Below are 23,316 nucleotides of genomic sequence, written 5' to 3' on the forward strand. Positions count from 1 at the left end.
GAATGGTACCTAGACATAGGCAACCATATCAAACGTGGTGAATTCGTCAAGAACCACTGGCGATTGAGTTCTATCGTCAAGACTCGATGGCCAACTCTTGGCCTCTGTTTGTTGAATCACCATTGCCCGTACTGTAAATGCTACTCGCTGTAAGAAATCCCAAAATGCCCGTAGACGCCTACTCATGATCCTATCGTAATCCGTGTGGGAGTTATATGCCTACTCCATGGCATCCATCTCAACGTCAGACAATGGGCCTCCTGTACCCATGATCCTCATCCTGGTTCTGTCGTAAGCAGAGACAGCCCTCGGTTTTTGTGTCTTGACTGGAGGACGATGTTTTTTGGGTCCTCGGATCTTTTCCATCTCCTTTTCAAATCCATCTAGTGCTTCGTTTTGTGCTTCACCTACTACGGGCTCGAGCCCTGCAGCCTCCTCCAGTGCCTTGTTAAGAAGCTCCGTGGCGATAGGGTCCTGGGCATTGATGGCCAGCGCCTGATGCAAGACGACAATGGCCTCTTCCGGCTGCCCAAGCTCCATGAAGAGCAAACCTTTGGCGGAAAAGATGGCAGCATCTTTCCCGCCTAGGCGAAGTACCTCGTCAAACTGCTCCATCGCTTCAGGATACTTTTTAGCGCGTCGATATGCATGAGCGAGGTTTGTGCGTGCGGCTAACCAAGCCGCTGGCTCCGAGTCAATGTCTTCGGCAACCTCCAGTGCTCGGACAAAGAGTTTCACGGCGTCAAGGGGTCGGTCTTGGTGATAGTAGACTACGCCCATCTCATTGAGAAGCAATGGGTCTGTCTTGCAGAGACCGTAGGCCGTCTTTAGAAATTCGTCCGCAAGCGTCATGTTGTTGAGTGCATGGTTTTGCATCCCCAGAAACACCTGCGGCAGGTGAGTTCCCATGAACAGACGAGCTGCTGTCGAGTATGCTGAGATCGCCTGATCGTGCTCACCCTCCGCAGCGAATGTGTGCGCGAATCCAATCCAGGCTGGTCCAAAATGTGCATCCATCATGCTAGCTTTGCTAAAGTAACGCCGTGCTTCAGCAATCTTGTCTATGGCAAAGTAGTAGATGCCAACTGCCAGCCAAGTCACCGGCTCCTCAGGGTGGCTGTCAGCCAGATCGTGAGCAACAAGAAAGAGGTTTGCCTTCTTCTTGAGCTCATACATGCAGGCCAGGTGGAGCGGATAGACGCTGAAGTTGTACTTGTCTTCTGCCAAAATTGAATCTGTAATGTCTAGAGCGTCTTTGTAGCGGCATTGCGTGTATAGCAAGTCTGCCCGTGCAAGTAACAAGTCGGGGTTGCTTGCGAGGTTGTAGTGTGTGGACAGTGTCTCACAAGCAGTCATAAAGGATGTTGGGTTCCGATATTTGGACAGTCTCGTTGTATATAGCATCTTGGTGAATTCGGCAGCTTCTTGCGAAGAGGATGTATCCCCACCAACATTGATCGAGTCAAAGTCGAGTGACTCGAGGAATTGCCATTCTTCGTCAGGAGACATGAGCGAGTTCTTCATCAATTGCTGAAACGCCTCAAAGCACTGCACATCTATCCTCACGGCATCCTTGTAGCATTCTTTTGCGCGATCGAATGCGTTTTGTTTGGCGTAGCAAATTCCGCGTAAGAAGCACATGGCCGCTTCGAAACGTCGGTTGGCCGCTTCCTCATCGGAGCCATCACGCCGGCGACTGGACTTGTCCGACTTGCCACTGTTCTTTTGTGTTTTGCGCTTGTTTGTAGAGCTGACAATCAGGTGTGTGGGATTTCGATCTCCAAGAACTGCGAGTGCTTCGTCGTATCGTGATTGCTTGATGAAGCAGTGTCCAGCCAGGTATCGGCACGAGGGATTCCGGCTTATGAGGTCTTGCCGGGATAGAAATGCCTGCGCTCGAGTGTAGTTGCCTGTGGCAAAATGGACTTGTGCCAGCCAAAAGGCATCATTGTCGTCGTCTGAGCAAGCAGGTCGGTCAGCTCATAATCGGATCTCCCAGAGGGATGCTTTCAGAATACGTACTCGTGAGGGCCAGAAGCTTGTCCCCGACAAAAATTGCAGAGTCGTACTGTGCCTTGTTATAAGCGTCCTGCCTCCACTCTCTTAGAAACTGCTCCATCTCGGAGTCTTGTATGGGTCTGGAGCGAGCGACGGCATTGGGCTGCAGTCGCATGGAGAAAGATGTTGAAGCTCCTGGGAATCGCACGGTTATTTGGGAGACGCGTCGGGCTTGTGTTTAACAAGCTTATGACGCGGGGCGCCGCCAACCCGCAATCGCGCCCCACTCCGGCCCGGGCTGGCTGCAAGGCACCTGGAGCCCTAGACTTAGACGACTAGTATATATAGATGACTATAAACACGAAGCAAAGTAGGGGCGATTGACATTGTGATATGTCCATCTGGCATGGAGAAATACAGTGTTTATCTACCAATATCTTAATTCCAGACCGATCATCAGTCTTATTTACATTAAGAATGAGGATGAGCAGTGCATACTCATTGCTTGTGAAGATGATTTAACAGACGCTGGCAACCGAACTTTTTACACCAGTATGAATTGCTATACACGAGTTTTCATCCATACTGGTTGAATATGGCTAGTTTTCTGGACTGAGTGGTCAACCAAAGCCACGAAAAGCCGTTTCTGTTATTAATTCGTGCTGACATATCTAATTATAAGCCATGCAGTTGGAATCTCACATGTTGATGTCTCAAAATCTTTGGGACACAGCAAAGATTATTTTTCTTTTTTAGTCAAAAACCATGAACCTCAATCAATTTGATAATTTGTCAAGAAAATGAACAATCCATTCCGTACATTCGATTTTCTGTGTTCCTTAGTATACATACCACGGCATGTATCAATCTGGGGCTGAGCGCCACCCGTATAAGATAAATTGATACCACTCAGAGCTCTGTGATCCTATAATAAAATGCTGGAATCGAAATAATGCCAATTCTCTGAGCTAATATTCCAGGGATGAGTGCAGATTCAACATTCTTAATTTAGCCGAATGATAGGCATGTCGATTGACTAACGACTGTTGCCTCGAGGTTCAACTCAGAAAACGCAGGCAAGTTCCATTGCCTGGGTAGCGCGCGCATGTATGACCAAGTCAGATTCAGTGATATTCGGATTAGATCCAAATACCTGATTCGAGATCATGGTAAAAGCTTCAACGCAAATGCGCAACCAACTCGATTAATCGATGCCGATGTGCTCCTCCAAGGCCTTTTGTCATAGTGGTCACTTCGTGGCAAACTTTCTATGTCTTGGTCATCTAGATGATTTCCCTTCGAATGCACATCAAAAAGCAGAGCAATCATTATTGTTGGGGAACAGGACGTCATAACTGCTCGCCGGTCTTTCAGAATCGTAAATCGGCGATCTATAGGAACGTAGACCTGCCCTGTCTGCCTGGTGTCGCAAGGTGGCGACACATGTTCGATCAGTGACGGGCATCTCGATTTGGCACTACCGAATCATTGTGGTCTCATGCCGCATTCACAATGATATAACGGTCAAATGTAGACTTCGTCTTGGATATGGAAAGAGCTCGATAGTGTGGATTAGAGACTCGCCTGTAAACGTTGCTTTGGTTCTGTTCTCCTGGGTCATCTCGATGAGCGTATATTGAAATCATCTAGGACGATACATTTGCTGCAGTATCAAGCCAGTTATATCGAAACACGGCTCTTGGCTTTAATAAAAGTTGAAAAGAGAATAAAATAAGCCCAGATCATCAAGACAGCTTCATGTATGATGTAAAAAGGTAACGCTGTCGACCCGACATGTACGACACCAAAGTTGATGGATGTCATGAATGACCAATTCCCCAGCCTCTTCTGTGACTGGCACTCTGCGTCACAATGGACACACATACCAACCAATACAATGAATAGATCTTGTAGGTTTAGTTAATCATTTTTTCGCTTACGTAGTAGGTGAACAATGGGCTGTGGATGGCCAGCTACGTCAGAGTCCGCGCGCTGCACGTATGCCCCAACACGAGGCCGACCGTTAGACAGGGACCAACCAGGTCGGTTATTGGTGATACAGAACGTCTATTCACGGCAATGTGCGTCATCCGATTCAGTGAACGAGTCGTCCCACGCGGTAAAAACAAGCGCACAACCAACATGATGACTCTAATCGGGGGTGTGAAGGGCAGTATTGGTGAGCCTCCTTCAGAGTGTAACAGCATCATAGTTTATGTCTGGATAGCTCATTCGAAGGACCGCAAAGCTTAGGAGTCAGACTTGGGACATCGTCCATCCCCAGAGGATGATCATTTCGCTGTCTCCGCAGATGATCACATCGCCACTGCTCTGACAACCCCTCACATAGCCACGGACGCAATAGGGATGTTTGTTCAGGAAGGAGATTGGAGCTTGCCCAAGACTCTGAAATGTATAGCAACCTCTCCAGTAGTATACTGATGACAGACGATGCTGGGATCGTACCGACTTACGATGAAGTTTCCGTCTAGATAAGCTAGTGGCTACTGTCGCTTGGAGAAACTATGGCGTCGATCTTTGGAAGCATATCTTTTGATTACCCGTACCTCTATCTGCAACCATCATGTTCGCATGCCCGCGTGGTGTGATAGTGATTAAGGAAATCATATGGTTTTACACGGTTTGGCAGCCCCTATTTCGTCACCACGTGTGATTCCGATATGTTGGTCGGGGGTTAGGAACAGACCCATCGTCAGCGGCAAACAGTGTTGATGCAGGTTGGTCGAAAAGGGCCTAGAATGCCCGGAATGACCTGTCTGGGCATTAGAAGAAGACGACGGGCAGCGGTCCCAAGAAAAGAGACTCTCGCAGCTTCGGCCTAGCATTCCATCATTCCCTATGTTGGATAGTGTAGCTCTTGCATGATTCGCCGAGCGAGACGGGACTGGGGGGGTTCAGCAGCAACTCAGTCTGTGAATGCTCCATATAGTGACCCCTGTGGATGCTCGGTAACTCGCGAACCCTAATAATTTTGTGAGACAAGCAGAACACAAACAAGAGATGTTCGAGCTTGTTCTGCTGACATCATATTGGAGATGTGTCTGGACTCTTGTGGGTGGGCTCTTGGCTTGCTCAAGGAATTCGATATTTTGTGTACTGGTTGCACCTGTCAGTCCTAAATTGTCGGGGCGGTGGCGGAAGTTCCCAGCCGCGCACGAGTGACCTCACCGGGCACGGACCATTCTTCGTCAAGGTTGCCGACCTAGGTACCTGCCAGTTCCTCATGCGAAACACATAGCACCAGTACCTTAGGCTAGCGAACCATCGAGGCGCCTATGGTCGCCTGCCCTGCCCTGTTTTTTTGTTTTTTTTTTCTTTCGCTTGCCTCTCCCCATGATGATGCTCATCCCATCTCTCCAAGCGCCATTCTGCAGAGACGCGTTTTGTCTTGTCTTGGCAAAAGTTTGTAATTTGTTCGCTTGTTGAGTTGTCTTTTTCCCCGATATGCCCCTGTTACTTGCAACCTTGGAACTTGGACCCTGAATTCACGGCCACGGACCATGGTTAATGACCGCTGACAGTGGATCATTGCCCCAACCAACAGGCAGTTGCGGTCTCAATTCTGACGTCGAATCAAGACCTTTCGACTGGGAAATGAAATGGCAAATGCTGCTGAAATTACCCCAAATGGACTCCATCAGTCTGCAGTTTAGGTTGATGTTAGATGGTGGAGGCTGCTGCAGTCGAAGCTCCACAGCAATGAAATCTGTGTCCGTCACTGTGTGCCCGGCATAGGAGCAAGGAGCACAAAACATGCTCCCGAAAAGCTTCTTCAAGTCACTGCTTGAAGGTATCTTGGGTATGGCGATGGGTCATGTTGCCATTGGCAAAGACCAAATTTGCCATGGCTTACATGGATATTGGCGACGAGGGAGAGTCTCGACTAGGACGACTGCTGATCCGCATCCGCCCGCACAAGGGGGCGACATGGCAGATCCATATGATAAAACCATCCACCATTTCAAAGATGCCCATATTTTGATATCGCATTTTGGAGAAAAGGACCCTGAATTTTCGCGGCCCGGGAGGTTTCCTCCAGTTCAACAAATGATATTAGCGAAACGCACCTCTAGGGCTGAACAGTGCCCCTCACACTCACTTTGACCATGGCATGGAGCTCAGGTGTTGCCCCTGGTCGATATGCGCTACCATCAGTCGACGCGAGTATCGAGCCAACCAGAGTTGTTGCGCAGAATCTGGGGTGACTGTCTTTGCCTCTTGGGGATTCGGATGTGAACACAAGCAGACAAGCTCAAGCAAAAGGGATCTGCCGTAACACAGTTGGCCACTTATGCACGGTCCCGGGTCATGGTCTGCAAACCAGACGGGGCAGCATGTGTTTGTACTATGAAGACACATGCAAGATTATGTTTTGACCCAATCAAAAACAAATTGACCAGGAATACGTAGCGGGCGTAGATACCTGACACCCTATGACAGACGGGCAGACGAGGCATTTTGCAGACAGCGCAGCCCGCCAGTCCAAGCCCAACTCTGGCGACCCTTGCAGGGCTTGGTCTTTCGGGTACGCCTCTACCGTGCGACGGTTCCGGCTAGTATTCTAGTCCTGGTTAACTCCGATTCTGCCTCATCCTCATAAACTCAGACACCGAGTGTAGGCAAATTAGGTGGGCAGAGTGGCAGCCAAACCAACCAGGACAAGGCGAATCCAAGGCATCTTTTGCCGCCCGTCAGAGTTACCGATCTACAGTCAGGTGTGCAAAGGCTCAACTACCCAAATCAATGAAACATTCAAGTTGCTCTCATCATGACGGAGTCGCAACTGCAGTATAAACTACTACTGCATAGAATATTAACAAACTTTCGGATGTGAGAAGAGCAGAGTCTAAGACCTTGATCCGCCAGAGAGTTTAGCTTTTCGTGTGGGAAACGGGTGCCTCTGATGCTTGGGATCCACACCATCTCACTTTGCTGCGCACTTCTCAGCACCAGCCAGCCAATAGCATGATATAAGGGGTATGACTTCAAGATCTGCAGGGTCTTTCCTCTTCCGTCAGGTCGGTCATCATACCTCATCACCCCGGCACCCCGTCATATTCTGCAATGCTTTGTCATTGGTCTGGGGGGACAAAGTGAGGGCTGGGACTAGGGGCCCCCGTCTCCCCTCGTCGTCCAGCCAATACTCCCGTCCTTTATCCACTTGGGTGGCAGCAATACCGCATCATCCTCCCCCCCATGCTCGTGGCGAGCAACCATCCCAGCAAAGGGTCCGCAAACAGAAGCCCTCTGCCCGGACACAGCTACGCCATAACCTGCATGGGTAGGTTCCAGTCACGGCACGAAAGCGGTCATGGTATTTGCAGATCTCGAGTATCCTGTGGTCGAGACATGGGAATCTGGCGTAGGAAGCACTAATTCTGACGGACGCTCTTGGCTAGCCGACCCCCGCCCATGGGAGAGAGAGAAAGTACCTGTCTAGTGTGTAAGGGACTCTTTTGCTGCTCTGAAGTCAGAAGCCGCCTCAAACGCCCGCGTCTGCATCATCGGTTGGGACGACCCTTCTCTTGTCTGTTCTTTGATATAATAAGACCCTGAATCTACCTCCTCAGATCTCGATTTCACTTCATCTTCATCTCAAAACATTTATATTCAGCACTTGAACACATCAAGCCTAGTCAATTTAGTCTTTTAGACTCGTGCGACCATTCACATCAAGCATCATTATCTGCAAAATTTCCAATTTAACACCAAACACAATGTCTTCTCGCGGTACTTACACCTCGTCGGCTCTGCCCTTCTCTCCCGCTCCCCCAAGCGACCTGCCATCGTATGCTCGGTTCATGCACCAACACACCAAGAAGCAAATGGAGGAGATGTCCAGGGCATCGCACAGACGTAGCCCGCGCTCGGATCGTGGCACTCCCAGCATGTCCAACGGAACATCTTCGTCGTCGTCGTCGCGGAGCTCCCATGATGACTACCACGACTAAGCGCGGTACTTGATTAAGTACGCTGTTCCGATCGTCAAAGTCACTGCAGCACCGGCACACAAAACAACTTTATTTAAACATCGGCAAAATTATTACGCCAATGAGAAGACGAAAGTCTCATTTAAAGCGCAAATCTGCGCCCAACGCTCGCCTTCGAGCTGAGCGACATTTCTATAACGACTCCACGACTACTATGATTGTAGGGGGATTTGTCCGGTTACATAGCATGGGAGCTTGGTGTTTGGTTTTTGGCACTCATACGGGATATAAAAACAAGTAGACGCGGCGTTCTGGTTGGATAAATTTGAGGAGTTGCTCGAACAATTTTGTTCATGAGTGAGCCCTAGCACAAGAGAGTTATCGCATCATGAAGACACAAATCTCATTCAATCATGCACGCACGCACTTGATATTTGCACCGGTGACTTGTTTCGAAGGGTGCTCGGGATGCCGCGAAACTAGCGTGACGATTTGGATGCATATCTTCTGAGTGTCCCTTTCTACAACGAATTCCTCATCCCCGTGGCAATGGAGACGATGGGTACAAACCCCCCAAACTACTGCGCAGATCGACCGCGACCCTTCTGTGCACATATTTGCCTGGGTTAGTGGTTGCCGATGTCCATCACCCTTGTTGCCTTTGCCACCGATCAACGGGCAGGATGCCCGCGTGTCCACCCCTTTATCCCCTTTCCTTCTTCCGTCTTTGGAGGGGGATGGTCGCGCGGGGTCAAGAGAGAAAAATGAATGGCGTTCCGACTTGCCGACTCTGAAGAGGTTACTATCGGTGGCAGGGAACATGGCCATGTGCCGCCGCAGATCCCTCTTTCGACGGTACCTTTTTAGGTGACATTCAACCGAAATGTAGTGTCTTGTGGACATACGCAGGTAGCGCGTCTTGGTGTTCTTGAGAGGGGTCATGATATGCAAGATACCTACTTAATACTTGGCTTCGTGGGTGGTTGTAGGGGGTATGGGTATCTGCGTAGTTGGTGTTTGCGAATTATAGCTAGGTGAGCATCAAGATCGCGAGGAATATAAAAAAATGAACGATATCTCGAAATAAAACACGTGTTTATGCTTGAATGACATAAAATAGCTGGAAACCAACACTTTATTTGACAATCAAATCTCTTATTGGAGTAAAAGTTGTTGGGTAGTGATAGTAATGATTTAATCAGCCATGTAAAACATCCATTACGCCATGAACCCTCGCTATGCCTATAAACAAGTATCAAAAGTCTCGTGACGATTTCTCGGCCTGACGCGTAATCCGAAAGGGCCGGCAATTTAATCCGAATCCGAATCATAGCTCACCAGACTGGCCATGGGCTTCTTCTCTGGTGCTTTTACAGCCTGCGGCTGAGGCTCTGCTTCCTTTTTCTTGATTCCCAAGGCAGTTGGACCGACCTTTTTCTTGACCGGCGGCGCCTTTCTAATAGTTGGCAGGGGTGGGGGCGGCATCTCTGCGTCTAGAACGGTTTCCTCCAGAACCTCATCCACAATGTCGTCCACCTGCCGCGATGCCGCAAACGCAGCCTTGGCGGCTTCTTCATCTTCTTTATCCTGCCGGGCGGCCTCATCATCCTCGGGCGCGGCAACCGTGAACTCGACACCGTCCCGCTCGGAGCGCTCCAGCCTGGCGTTGCGCGTCCGAATTTCGTCTAGAGCGTCGGCAACGGCCATTTCGCGCTTGGCGTCGACGGTCTTGGCCTCGAGCTCAACCATGGCGTTGCGCTCCTCTTCCTCCTGCTCGAGGCGCGCGAGGCGCTGCTCGTCCGTCTCGTCCTCGGTGTTTTGGCGCCAGGGCTCCACGTTGCGCTTGGCGCCGCGCTCGCAGCGGTAGTCGCCGTTCTTGGGATCCGTGACAAAGGTGATCTCGGACGAGCACCGCGTGCAGCGGATATAGAAGCGAAAGATTTGGATCCCCAGGTACTTTTCGTTCTCGGGCGTCTCCTTGCGACTGTTGAATTTCCTGCCCTTGTAGATGAACTCTCCGCAGCGCAGACACTGCATGCTAAAGGGCGCCATGAGACGGACGGTCTGCACTTTGGGCCCGACGCTCTTGGGCCCGCGTTTTCTCGTGAGCGCGCTCGGGTCGAAGTCCGGCGGGTAGTATTTGGTCTGTCGCAATTAGTATCGAGATTTCTTCATGTAGACTGCGCTATTGGTTCAGAACTTACAAGAACCTTTCGCTCAGACATGATGGGCTAGGGCAAGAAATGATTGTGGCTGAAGAAGCTGGTGATGGCGTACGCAAGGCTGCCGTGATGTTTGGTTTTGGTGGTTAGCTGCCTGCATGTCCTGGTAGAGGTCAGGTCGGAGTTAAGATAAGTGGATCTGTGGCTGTGGCGCATTCAGCCTCAAATATTCCCGGATTTGCACTAGTAATCACTAGCTTGAGGCTCAACCAGCTAAGCCTTATGGTTGTTTGGGTTTGGGGGGCTTGAGTGTTCTGGAACGTGGCCCCACATATTTTCTGATGTCACCTTTTGAGAGAGAGAAGGAACCAGCACCGCCTGTCAAGATGATCAAGATGATATCAATTGATTCGAGTGATGTCAAATCTCCACTTCAAGACGGCCGGTTCTGCCATATTGAACATTACTCCAACGCATTTAATTTCTGATCCTGCCAGGCAGGGTGATGATAGCAATCTGCATACCACCTGCAGCACCGATGGACGCTGGCGATGTGATGATCTTCAACGTCAAATCATCTTGTCCCACTAAAGTGAATTCATACGCCAGATATAGCAACACCCAAGTTTGTTTGCAATAAACAGACAACAACCTGCTGCCTGCAACTCAGCACGAGAAAGTAAAATAAAAGATCGCCTGTATAGCCCCGGATACATGCAGAAGGTTCAAGTTGCCGAAACGTGGAGTTCTCGCATAAGTTTGGTCAATCCCGGCTTTGGACAGGGTTTAGCACGGATCTCGATCTGCGGCTGCTTGTTATGACGCAACAAGAATATTTCAACCTCCTCAGAAGAGCCAGGTCATATTTACTGGGCAGTCTACATGTTACTTTGGCGAGTTGACTGTATGACTATTTGAGACGATGGAAGAAGATACAGGCAACATTCTTTGACATAACACAGGAGAGAGGTCCCAGTCTACAAAGGGTGTATGTCCCAGTGGGTGTTCCAGTCGTGATGTCAGATGTCGGTTATTTTAAAATAGCAGTTGTACCTGACGTTTCGTGAGACTATTGATGGCAAATGGGAGTCACACCGAGTGTTCGGGACGGACGAACGCATGCATCTGTGCTTTCGTCATAATCTATTCATGAGCCCACTCGATTCAAATTGGAATCGAGAAGGTTGCAAAGCCGAGACTAATGGGCAGTGGGCCTGTAGCGACTTTCCAGAAGCAACACACCCATTGACCAGGACGGCCACCGTAGTGTTTCGTCATCTTTCGTCACTTTGCTCCAATCGAAGCGGTAATCTTCTACAGAAACATTCGACACTATGAATGAGATGCAGGCAATCCTGGGTCAGTCATACTACCCAGTGCCCCAGTGCAACATGTTTTGATTCGGTTCCGGATCGACAGACGACGGCCGCCACAGCGGACCCTTATCAGTTACCACCAGTCCATGAAGGACTACCAGGACTACCAGGACTACCACGAATTGTGATTGTGTTCCAGACCGACCTCGAGCATCTCAGCCAGCAGGTCCCATTTACTAGCAGCGTCATCTTTGGCTGCTCGTGCCGCGCCTCGTAAGCCCCCACTAACAAATTGGAGATGTCTGTCATATTCCTTGTTGATATCCGCAAGTACCTCAACATACGGCTTTTGTGGGGAACTGTTTGTGGTTCTCTCTTGATCGTCGAGAAAAGAGCTATCCTCGTCCTCGGCAGCATTAGTGTACTTGGGATTCTGTGATGATCTCATGGGTGTTGACGAGGCACCGAGTGCTTCTTCAGACTCCTTTCCTTGACGTTTAGCTTCCGTTTGTCGGGCGTCTTCCAAGCATATCGCAAGGTCCATGATTTCAAGCATTGATTCCCGAATGGGGTTGAGTTTGCTACTCAGGCAGGCAGCTTCCCGCACACGTTTGGTAAAGATGGTATGAATAGATGCCATGGCGTCGATGTCTTCTGACCGGTCCAGATCATGACGAAGTTGTGAAGTGAGCGGAGCTATAATGAGATTCGCAAGGTAAGTTTTCAGGCAGTTGCAGAACCACAAAATCCTGGAGCGCATCCTGTAATATAGTCCTTGCTCGTAATTCAAATTAGAGGAGCTGTCCATCTTGAGTCGAAATCTATGCAGCGTGGATATCGCCCGTCGGTTCTGTAGTTGCAATGTGAACAAGGCCTGATAATGTGCGATGCTTTCCTCAGAGATGATGATGCGGAGTGGCCAATTCATACTATAAGTCAGTGCGATGACTGGTAAGCATTCTTGAACAGTTGTACGTGCCGAGATAATATCTTGTGGGACATCTCCAGCTGTCGTAACCACAACGCGGTCAACGTCCACGACTGCCCTAAAGGCATCGTGGAATGTTTGAGTGAGTAGCAGACGATCATGCCATTTGATGTTGAGAAGGTCAAGATTGTTGAAGAGGGGCTTTGCAAATGCATCTACACAAGACCCGTCCATCATGAGATAGATATGGTGCAAATCCGAGAGAACCGATCGAAGCCTGCAAGAATCAAATAGTATCTGTCGCAGCCGAGCAGCGGCTGAATGGTATTTGCTTTGCATCCAGGCCTCAAAAGCCGAGCTGAACACGTCGGAGAAAGGAGCATAGTCCCCATTGCCAGACGTGACGAGTTCATCAAAATCGAAAGATGGTTCGGTGCCAGTATCGTGGTTAATCTCGTATTTGCCCAGGTTCTTCAAAACCACCACGCTCCTCCCTGTTGCAAATATTTTGTCCACGGCCGGCTGAAGGAAACTAGGAGCGTGTAGGGCTCCGTCTGAAGACTTGCGCAGGTTGAATTGACTGCTCCAAATTTGGCTCAATGGTAGTTGAGCTCGTACCTGGACGACGAAGAAAGTTGAATCATTTGGCAAAAGCACACCATCCTGCATCCATTGGCGTATAGGTCTGAGATATACCTTGAAACATTCAAAGAAGATAGTGCCCAGAGCCCGGTAAAGTTGGCTATCGCCTTCTAGCTGGGCGATGCCGATTCGATCAAACAACAGCTCCAGGTATCGGAATGGATGAGGGTAGTTTTCCTTTTCAAGCTTGTCGATGATCTGTGATAGTACGCAAAGAGGTTGTAAGCACGGTCGTAGGTCTTCAGCCGCCTTGAGAAGACTAACGACAGTATCCTTGCGGATAGCCACAATGCCTGCCTCGGTCTTTGCGAGTTGACTATCAAGAATTTGCAACCTTTGTTCTATGGCAGACCGAAATACCTGAAGGAGGGGCGATTGCTGATCCTTTCTGGTGAACCTTCGCAAAACATGAAGGTTCCTTCCGAACTCGCCCCACGTGCCCAATACAACTTGGAATGATTTCCATGATGCGTGGGGTAACTTGCATCTGGCGGCGGGTCGGCAATCAGCATTGAATAAATCATTGCTCAAGCCCCTGAGCATGAATAGGACTTCTCGCAGAGCATGAAGTTCTGTGATTTCAGTTCTATCAGGCTGGGATAATGCTTCGGTCGTCACTATCCTCCACGATTGAGACTCGCGAACTTGGTTGAGATCCACCTCCTGCGGGCTGAGAAGTAAATCTGTTGGTCGGCGTCTATATTGAGCCTCGACGCTTGAAGGCGATCTGCTTGCAGATTTTTCCGATGCATCCGAGTCTTCGACGAGTTCGTCTTCAGAGCTGTCGTCTCTAAAATCAACCTTTCTCCAAAGTTCGCGGTCCGCAGCCCAATCATCTTCCCGAGCAATCTCTGCCCAGCTGAGCTGCAGTCCCGGATCCTCTTCGGGCTGTCGCAGAGCTTCCAGATCTTTGAGTTTGGAGTTTTCGAAAGGTCGATCTGCTAATGCCAAGAGGAAATGCAGGACATCAGGAGTGAACTTGTTAGAGATGGTAGACAATTTTTCCAAGTTGTCGCGCAAATTGTCGGCTAGCCCATCTCGATTCAGAACCCGGAAACGCTCCTCCAGTCCATTGAGCTGATGTTCAACATCAAACTGGTTGGTGCGTAGGAAATTGTGGTGACGGAGTTTCTGTAAACTGGAATCCCTCAGAGGTTTTCGTCTTTTAGGACCATGTTGTTGTTGCTGTTGTTGTTGTCAGCTTTTTTTTTTTTTCTTCTTCTTCATTTGAATTGACCTCAAGTCGAATTTTGGTCTGGAATTGTATACGTACCTGAGTCACGATAGCATCAATGAGCTCCTCGGTCCAGGCGCTCAGTCTTGCTGCAAAAGCCATTACAGCGACCAGGGCTACTGCAACTGGTGAGCAGTGCGCAGGAACTATTCATGCCTTTGTCCTGTGTCTGGTACAAAAACCCCGAGCCTCGTCCTATTCCACATCCAATAGAAGTAATAACATGGGGATGGTAGTGCCGTTAGCCGTAAAGACGCGACTGGTCTCCGTGTTTTGTCGGCGGACAAGGGTGTTGACTACACCATTGACAAGTCCTGCATTGATTGATTGTCACCCTTATTACGCGGAGAGGTTTGTACTGTGTAGGTTGGGGTGGGATCCTGGCAATCCACAGTGCCTTGGCGTCTCTCTGTCTTGACTTTCAAGGTACCTAGGCAGGCGTCCAGTGTCTTGCCTTAGCTGTAGACGGCACCTAATAAACGCCCCTCACCCCTGGGCCCCGCGTCGCGTTCACACGGTATCGCTAATGCTGCTGTCTGTTTAGGTACGAGATGGAATGTATGTGCAGACGTATGAGCTGGAAGTAGCCGCCCCCTTTTTTCTCCAGCAGAGGCCGCGTCAAGCTGCGACGTGGGATTTTCATAGCAAACGGTCCCTGTCCCCCAAGCAAACCTTGGAAAAGCTCCAGGGCCACATTCATCGATAAGCCATAATACTACCTTATTACCTTATGCCAGGCTTGGGACAGGACGACACTAAAGCTAAGGCAAAACCATTGAGTTCTCCATCCTTCGAGCCGCACGCTGGCCATCATCTTTTTTTGCTCGGCTCTTGCTGCTTAGTCGGTCGACCCATCGTTGGACGAAACAATTGAGACACGTCGGACAAGCTTTTAAGCTTTTTTTAATCTGCTCTTCATCCTTCTCTTTACTTTCACCTGGGATTGCACCAACCCGCCAAGTGAGCCCAGTCTCAACTCGGTCGCGACACGAAGGCTGCAACTCTCGCGTTCATGTACCGCAGACAGTAGAGAGTCGACACAAGCCGACATCATGGCCATCGCAAAGCCGGTCCGCGCCCTGGGCCTTGCCGCCATACTCATGTGGTGTTTCTTCCTCTACACCATATGGCGGCCATCGACGCCCATGGGTCCCGGTGATTCCCTCAAGAACCTGGAGCGAGATCCCAACCTGGATCGTAAGTCATATCCATCTGTCGCGAGAGCCCTGCTTTCATAACCTGACATGTATGTACAGCGACCGGAGAGCCCGAAGGCAATCTGGTGCGAGTATCACCCGCATACGCCCCCGATGCGAACCCGTCGGCGCGAATCAATGCGACATTGCTTGCCCTGGTACGAAATGAGGAGTTGCAGGGCATGCTGCAGGCCATGGGAGATCTGGAAAGAACCTGGAACCACAAGTTCAACTACCCCTGGACCTTCTTCAACGAAGTGCCCTTTAGTGAGGAGTTTAAGAAGAAGACGCAAGCCGCGACAAAGGCAGAGTGCCGATATGGTAGGAACATTCTTGCGCAAGGAGACGATAACAGCTAACAAGATTCAAGAGGTCATCCCTGCCGAACATTGGGACAAGCCATCGTGGATCAATGATGATCTATACACGGAGTCGATGAAGATTCTCAAGGAAAACGACATTCAATACGCCGATAAACTTTCGTACCACCAAATGTGTCGATGGAACAGTGGTCTCTTCTACAAGCACCCGGCCCTCGAGCATATGCAGTTCTACTGGCGTGTAGAGCCCAAGGTTCACTTCTTCTGCGACGTGGACTATGATGTTTTCCGCTACATGCAGGACAACAACAAGACGTACGGTTTCACAATCAACCTTTATGATGCGCCCAAATCGATCCCTACTCTGTGGCCAGAGACCAGCAAGTTCATTGCTCAGCACCCTCATTACTTGCACAAGAACAATGCTCTCCAGTGGGTGACCGATAAGGAGCGTCGCCCCAGCCACAACGAGCAGGCCAATGGTTACTCTACTTGCCACTTCTGGAGCAACTTTGAGATTGCAGACATGACTTTCTGGAGGAGCCAGGTCTACGAGGATTACTTCAACCATCTTGATCGTGCTGGTGGTTTCTTCTATGAGAGATGGGGTGATGCGCCAGTACACAGTATCGCGCTTGGTCTCTTTGAGGACAAGAGCAAGATCCACTGGTAAGTCCAGCCTGAAATGCCAACAAACAATACCATGATTACTAACTAGCGACTTTCAGGTTCCGCGATATCGGATATCAACACATTCCCTTCTTCAACTGTCCCAACTCGCCAAAGTGCAAGGGCTGTGTCACTGGCCGCTTCACTGATGGCGAGGCATGGCTGAACAAGGAGGACTGTCGTCCAAACTGGTTCAAGTTTGTTGGTATGGGCTAAAGAATTCAAAAGTCATGAGCTCCGGTCTGCGACGTTGTAAATGTCACCGCGTGTATTAAAGTCTGGGTAGTCTTGAAGGATAAAAGACTATTGCATCTTGGGCAAGGGCGTTCCTGGCGTACGTGGCGGGCATTGATAGATTTCTTTACGCTAATATTGGCGCATGACAAATGTACAAAAAACGAAAGATGAAGAGCTGCCTCTAGGGCCATGATAGCAAATGTTTTATCAATGGTATCCATAAACAGTCACTGTTCCTGATGTGCCGCCAACACAGAACTGATCACCAAATCCGTCCGCTCTCCATGCGATGCAGCTCAGCACATTGCTGCGCTCCTTTTCCTTGCCATCTTTTCCGATGAGCTTCTTTCTTGGCTCTGACCCAGCTGGTCCCCAAGGAACCGTGATCTTGGCCGCGACATTGCCAGTCAAAGTATCCCAAGCCCAAAGCCTGCCTTCCCCATTCCGTCCAGGGGTGGCTGTCATCTCATCACCTGCAAGGACATACTGTTCCTTTCCTCCGAGAATACTCTGTACCCTCAGCTCCTCGTTACGAAAGCCGGGGTCACCATACGTTTTCAAGCACGTGCCATCTTTGCGGTCCATGAATCGTATCTTGCTGTCTAAGCTGCCAACCAAGAGGGCATTTCCATCCTTGGAGAGCGACAAGGAAGTCACCGATGGGCCAATGACGTCTGTAACGCATTTTCCCATGCGCACATCATATGTCCGGACCCGACCGTCGACGCAGCCCGTCACGATCTCGGCGTCCCTGACCACAACCGCTGAGATGCTGTCCCGGGCCTCGGTCAGTGCCTGCACAGGTTTAAATGAGCCAGATTTGAGATCCCAAATTCGGACGGTCGTGTCGAGGGACCCGGAGACGAGGAGGCTGTCGTCGTCGCCGGCAAACGCAACAGTGTTGATCCGTGCCGTGTGCGACTGCTGGTTACCGCCCAGACGGCGGATCGTCTGCGCCGTGGCCACGTCCCAAAGGAAAAGCGATCGATCACCACCGGCCGAGGCAAAGCGCGCATTGTCGGCGCTCACGGAAAGTGATAGAACCTCGTAGCCATGCGCGCTATATGTCTGAATCAGGCGACCCTGTGGAATAGGTGGCGCTGTCTGCTGCTTGGATATGTACGAGTTCTGAGGCAGTGCCGAAGTGCTTGGCGCTGGGTTATACAGGCGGACCGAACGGTCTGATGAGCCCGTCAGAATATATGTCCCTGGCGACGCCGAATAGGCGACTGCATGAACGGGGCCTAATTAATGTTAGTGTAGGGACTGGCGGTGTAGTGATTCATAATTTGGCTTACCATTTGACCCGAGAAGATGGGCTACAGGTCTGTCAGGAAAAGGCATGTCGTCCTCTCTTGTGTCCTACCCATGGCCAAAAGGCACGGACTGGGATTTGGTGACAGAGATTCGACGACGACAGCTCAAGGTCGCCACATGTCGAGAAGCACACGAATTCGGCAGGTCTCTGAGGCACTCGTTCCGAGATTGACGCCTCTGAAAATGAATGTTTCCAATGACGAGGGAAGTGTCAATTCTATTTACAACTGCTTTCCATGTACCTCGAATGCCTATACGGAGAAACCATTAACCGCTAAATTGAATTTAGTGGATCTCTCGTAAATAGATGGAATCCATTGGATCGCGCTAGGCCTTGGCAGGCTCAAGTCGTGCATCCATGTCAACGATAACGCGGCGCAAAAGGCGATAAGACGCGCCGCTCAGAAAAAAAGTTTGGGAGCTCCGAGCCGTCATAGTAACAGGTAGCAAGTGCTAAGCCAGAACATACACGTAGGGTACTGTTCAGCCACCACGATCACCATCACAATCATTGCACCGAAGCGACGATCTACTTTGACAAGTCGCCTCAATGCTTCGGTTGAGAAGTCAGGCCATCCACCGCCTTGGAAAAGCATATACTTGCCCATCATGTCTCGCTGCTGCCCGGCCGCCGGTCGCAGTGAGCGTGCGCCCCAGCAAGATCGCATCTAGCCAACTCGTATACACGCGGACGAAGAACCGATTGTTCACCACCTCAGCCCGTCTCTCATCTGAGGATGTAGAAACCGCAAAAGATGTAGTACCTGGAGCATCTAGCTCTTCAGAAAAGGCAGCTCCGAACCCACCAGAAGCTGTGACTAAAGCCAAGGCAAAGAAGAAGAAGAAGTCGCCCGCAAAGACACCACCCGAAAAGATTGCGCCAGCCTCGGCGGACCAAAGCCAGCATCTGGCAGTACTACAAGGAGCACTCGCAGCCTTGAAAAAAGTTCTTGAACAACAAAATATCCACTACGGCGGCACAAAAGCGAGTGTGACGAAAGAACAGACGGAACCCAAGAAGCCACAGAAGAAGCCACAAAAGGCAGCCAAGTCTCAGCCAGATCAGAAACCACGAGAGACTTTGGCTGAGGCGACACCTAAAGCGAAGACTGAGGCGACACACAAGGTGAAGACTGAAGCGAAGACTGAAGCGAAGACTGAAGCGAAGACTAAGGCGCCACCTAAAGCGAAGACTGAAGCAAAGACTGGAGCAAAGACTGAAGCAAAGTCTGAGGAAAAGGCTGAGGCGACCAATCAACAACCCAAGTCAAACGGACGAAGACGCAAGAGGAAGCAAAGTCCCCCAAGTCCACCAAGTCCACCAAGTCCCAAGATCAGCTCTAAAAAGAAGCAAGCCGTCCCAAAGATGGACGACGTCGCGCTTTTGAATGCTGCACTCTTGAGATCCGGTGTGTCAATTGGAGCGCTGCAAGCATCACACTCAGAAAGCAAAGAACCGAAGAATGTTCCCACCAAAGGTGCAGGCAAGAAAGGTGTATCGAGTAAACCAGTGGAAGCCAAAAAAGTTCCAGCGAAGAACAAATCGACAAAAAACCAAGCCGATTCGCCAAAAAAATCCAAACTCGAGCAACAACCACTCCAGATATCGAACATCAACGCCAATGAACTCAACTTGGTTCCCATTGATAAACCCCAGCCTCCAGTCCCGACTCTCTCGTATGGACTGGAGAGAGCTCTGTTTAACCCTGGTGTATACTATCTTCAAGATCCTCGTTCCAAGGTCTACAATTTCGACCCATACCTGTCAAATATCATGCCCATCAAAGAATTCGACTTTGATGCATTGAAGCAGTACATTACATCATCAAAGGATGAGACGCTCATTAGCGTTGCGCGAGAGCACGGCAAGAAGTATACTGGATCGACCTCGAGCATGACCGCTGCGCTTTCGCATTTCCACTATCTTCTTTCCAGCTGGCGAGAGATCAACTCTGGAATGATGTCGCAAGAATTTCAAGTGCCCAACACAAACTTTACCAGGTTGTTGAGAAGCCCGGCAGCCACCTTTCTGCACTATAAAGATGGCGTCTACGCGATTGACGCCGACAAGGAATTCGATTCGGCCAATATTCTAAGCATGCTTGGCAAGTCCATGGAAAAGCTGCTGACGTTGCCGAAGGAGGAGTATGAAAAGTACCGTCGGGTGAACTCGCATCAAATCTCCGAGGAGGAGCGCAATGCCGATGAAGCATATCACTACACTGGGTTGGGCGACTTCATGATGCGATCTCAATTAGACGCTCACGATCCCAGGGTCCCCGGTACTGGCATGTTTGATCTCAAGACTAGAGCTGTCATTTCGATTCGCATGGATGTCCAAGGCTATGAAAAAGGCCTTGGGTACGAACTTCGTCATCGTCATGGCAACTGGGAGTCTTATGAACGCGAGTATCACGACATGATCCGGGCCGCTTTCCTCAAGTACTCCCTCCAAGTCCGCATGGGCAGAATGGATGGCATCTTTGTTGCTTTCCACAACACCCAGCGCATCTTTGGTTTTCAGTACATTCCGCTAGGTGAGATGGACTTGTCCTTACATGGTACCAGTGATACGGCCCTTGGTGATAAGGAGTTCAAACTCAGTCTTACGCTGTTCAATCAATTGCTTGATCGCGCCACGGCAAAGTTCCCCGAAACGTCTTTGCGCTTGTTCGTCGAAACGCGGGAATCAAACGTAGCCCCTTTCATGTATGCCTTTTTCAAGCCTGTCACATCTGAAGAGATTGAGTCGGTGCAAAGCAAGAACAAGGATTCTGTAGAGGTGGTCGAGAGGCAGTTGCGTGGAATCACTGATGCGATCGTGTCGGAGGCTCGTGGTGAGACTGAGATGGAAGAAGGAACTGAGGGGGCAGAGGTTGAAGAGAAGATCGACGAGGCTGAGGCGGTAGAGGGACCGAGAGAGACTGAAATCAAAGAAGAAGAAGAGGACGAAGACGAGGATGACGATGTCGTATCCTGGGGTGACATTCAGCTAATGGTGGAAGATGCCATGGAAGATGACGAACTTGGTATCGGGGCTGTTCGACAGGCTATCGAGGACGCGCTGGAAGAGAGTGGACTGCTCGAAGATCAGAATCCAGAAGAAGCCCGTGGCTACGTCGATGCGCTATTGAGTGTTGTCACTGATAGTTCTCAGCGATCTGCCGCTGAAAGCGCAGATGTCGTGGACGATGAAGCTGAGCAATCCGCAGCCGAAAGCACAGATACCGTGGACGATGAAGCTCAGCAATCCGCAGCCGAAAGCACAGATGTTGTGGACGATGAAGCTCAAAATTCCGCAGCCGAGAACACTGATGTCGTAACCGACGAAGCCCAAGCAACCTCTGAATTGGAGGCGACCGAGGTGGAAACTGCTGCACCGGAAAACACCGAATCAGTCGCTACGAGGTCAGAGCAGGTTGAGGCTGAACCTGCAAAGGCATTCGAAGAAGCGACATCCGAAGAAGCGGCATCCCAAGAGGCAGCATCCCAAGAGGCAGCATCCCAAGAGGCAGCATCCCAAGAGGCAGCATCCCAAGAGGCAGCATCCCAAGAGGCAGCATCCCAAGAAGCGGCATCCCAAGAGCCAGCATCCCAAGAATCGCCGGCTGAAAACGATTTGGACGAATCCGAAAGCAAGGATGCAGAAAGTAAGGACCTTGATGGCGAATCAGCGAGCCCAAATATGTCGACACTCAGCAATCTCATTGTGCGCATGACTCGCCAAATTGATGAAAAGGGTACATCGGAAGAGCAGCCTGATGCTGCCGTCTCTTCCAAGCTTAAGGAATTCGAACGGATTCTCAGCAAAATCATCAGCGAATCCCGCGAAGACGACCAAGCAACAGACTCCAACACAGTTCCAGATGCCGTGGATGAGACACCAGCCTTGGCTGATAAGGTTGCAGCCGAGACTACAGAAGACGCCGCCGACCCGTCAGAACCTGTTGCGGAAGAGGCAGGTGTGGAGAAGCAGACCAAGGACAAGTTTCCCCTTCTTGGTATGGTGTTGACGGTTCGAAACAAAGTCAACGGCAAATACGTCACAAGGCCAGAAAATCTCACCAAAGACGACGTTTGGGAGGTCGAATACAACATTGAGGAACTTCCAGACGGGCGAGCTCACCGACTCTTTATGCAATGCCAGAGACGACGAAAGACGACGTTCAAGCAAAATGACAAAGAAAAGCAATGGAATACCATGTTTGGTGGAGCTCTACCCAGATACACAAAGGAAGGCCGTGACTTCCGTGACCAGGAGAATGAGCTAGCCAAAAAGCAGCCAATCCACATCGTAGGCCAGGAAAAGCCGGTGGCGTACAACGAGATTTTTGGCGATAATGGCAAAGAAGCATGAAGTGGGTGTTGATGATAGCAAAGCAACTGTTTCTAATATGGGGAGGGGAAATCTATGTCGATAGAATATGTACAACATTGGGAAAACTCCAAAGGGCGCGTGGCTGATGCTACAAAGGTAGCATCATAAATGTATAAAACTGGTTAGGTGTGAATACAATTACTATATGACAAATATTGTCGAGATCACTACACTATTGATGAACGGCCGCCTCTTATGAAAGTTGAAAGTACTGTCTTGGTTCTTCTCACAGCACGTCATTGAATGTCTAATCTGAGGGGCAGTAGAGAAAAGTCGGTGTTAATTTGGGTTATAGTATACAGCCCTGAGAGTCACTCTCGGCCTTGAGGGCACGAATATTTGGGAGACCAAAATAACTTTTTCCCTCTTCCATTGAGTATCCTGTAATTCCTGCACCAATGAAATCCCAGAAAGGCTGTATGCAACTTCACGTTGTCTTGCTGTCAACGTCGAAATCACAAGTTGGTATTATTAGGCAACAGATGTCAAGTAGAAAGGGAGACAGCTGAAGTATAATCTCATGTTGGATATGCCATGGTAATTCATCTGCGGAAGACCAAGTGTAGTCATCGCAACAGATGCGTGCTCTTTGCCATGTCATATCAGGGTCACTGTTAGAATAGAATATAAATATCGTAATCAGTGAGATCATTGTATGAAAATAGCTAACTAAATGGATTAAAACACCACTGGGTCACTCGAGCAGTACCATGAACTTTATCAGCAACAAGCAGCGTAGACGAGCTGGCCGTGTCTCCAAAGTGGCCACAGACCTCTTGGCCGGCGTTTGCAAGCAAGACGCGTCGCGTCGCGTCCAGTCGCCCGCCGTGAAGCCATACAGATACGTACCGCAGCGGCTTGTCCCCCTCCCCCGGGCTGGACCTGCGCGGGCACGGGGGTGGGCAGAATTCCTTCACCACTTGCGCGCGGCCAGCCGGGACCCACTCTGCTGCTCTATAAATGCCTGC

At 50.1% G+C, this 23,316-nt stretch overlaps 6 protein-coding genes across 6 annotated transcripts; 2 read left to right on the forward strand and 4 right to left on the reverse strand.

Annotated features, from left to right (window-relative positions):
* Window positions 1-219: 219 nt before the first annotated feature.
* On the reverse strand, window positions 220-2,173 carry PFICI_08095 (uncharacterized protein; the record flags this gene model as incomplete). The annotated part of the gene is made up of 2 exons (XM_007836676.1): window positions 220-1,958; window positions 2,023-2,173. 2 exons carry the CDS (start codon window positions 2,171-2,173, stop codon window positions 220-222), a joined length of 1,890 nt encoding a protein of 629 aa, XP_007834867.1.
* Window positions 2,174-9,260: 7,087 nt separating this feature from the next.
* PFICI_08096 (uncharacterized protein) lies at window positions 9,261-10,174 on the reverse strand (the record flags this gene model as incomplete). The annotated part of the gene is made up of 2 exons (XM_007836677.1): window positions 9,261-10,094; window positions 10,154-10,174. 2 exons carry the CDS (start codon window positions 10,172-10,174, stop codon window positions 9,261-9,263), a joined length of 855 nt encoding a protein of 284 aa, XP_007834868.1.
* A 1,425-nt stretch (window positions 10,175-11,599) lies between these two features.
* On the reverse strand, window positions 11,600-14,333 carry PFICI_08097 (uncharacterized protein; the record flags this gene model as incomplete). The annotated part of the gene is made up of 2 exons (XM_007836678.1): window positions 11,600-14,182; window positions 14,271-14,333. 2 exons carry the CDS (start codon window positions 14,331-14,333, stop codon window positions 11,600-11,602), a joined length of 2,646 nt encoding a protein of 881 aa, XP_007834869.1.
* A 950-nt stretch (window positions 14,334-15,283) lies between these two features.
* PFICI_08098 (uncharacterized protein) lies at window positions 15,284-16,632 on the forward strand (the record flags this gene model as incomplete). The annotated part of the gene is made up of 4 exons (XM_007836679.1): window positions 15,284-15,428; window positions 15,488-15,748; window positions 15,798-16,416; window positions 16,476-16,632. The coding sequence occupies 4 exons, from the start codon at window positions 15,284-15,286 to the stop codon at window positions 16,630-16,632; spliced, it is 1,182 nt and encodes a 393-aa protein (XP_007834870.1).
* Window positions 16,633-16,860: 228 nt separating this feature from the next.
* PFICI_08099 (uncharacterized protein) lies at window positions 16,861-17,997 on the reverse strand (the record flags this gene model as incomplete). The annotated part of the gene is made up of 2 exons (XM_007836680.1): window positions 16,861-17,897; window positions 17,952-17,997. The coding sequence occupies 2 exons, from the start codon at window positions 17,995-17,997 to the stop codon at window positions 16,861-16,863; spliced, it is 1,083 nt and encodes a 360-aa protein (XP_007834871.1).
* A 523-nt stretch (window positions 17,998-18,520) lies between these two features.
* PFICI_08100 (uncharacterized protein) lies at window positions 18,521-22,327 on the forward strand (the record flags this gene model as incomplete). Its single annotated transcript, XM_007836681.1, has 1 exon — window positions 18,521-22,327. The coding sequence occupies one exon, from the start codon at window positions 18,521-18,523 to the stop codon at window positions 22,325-22,327; it is 3,807 nt and encodes a 1,268-aa protein (XP_007834872.1).
* Window positions 22,328-23,316: the final 989 nt, after the last annotated feature.

This window comes from Pestalotiopsis fici (genome assembly GCF_000516985.1).
Source record: "Pestalotiopsis fici W106-1 unplaced genomic scaffold PFICI_Scf_5, whole genome shotgun sequence".
NCBI classification, from domain to species: Eukaryota; Fungi; Ascomycota; class Sordariomycetes; order Amphisphaeriales; family Sporocadaceae; genus Pestalotiopsis; species Pestalotiopsis fici.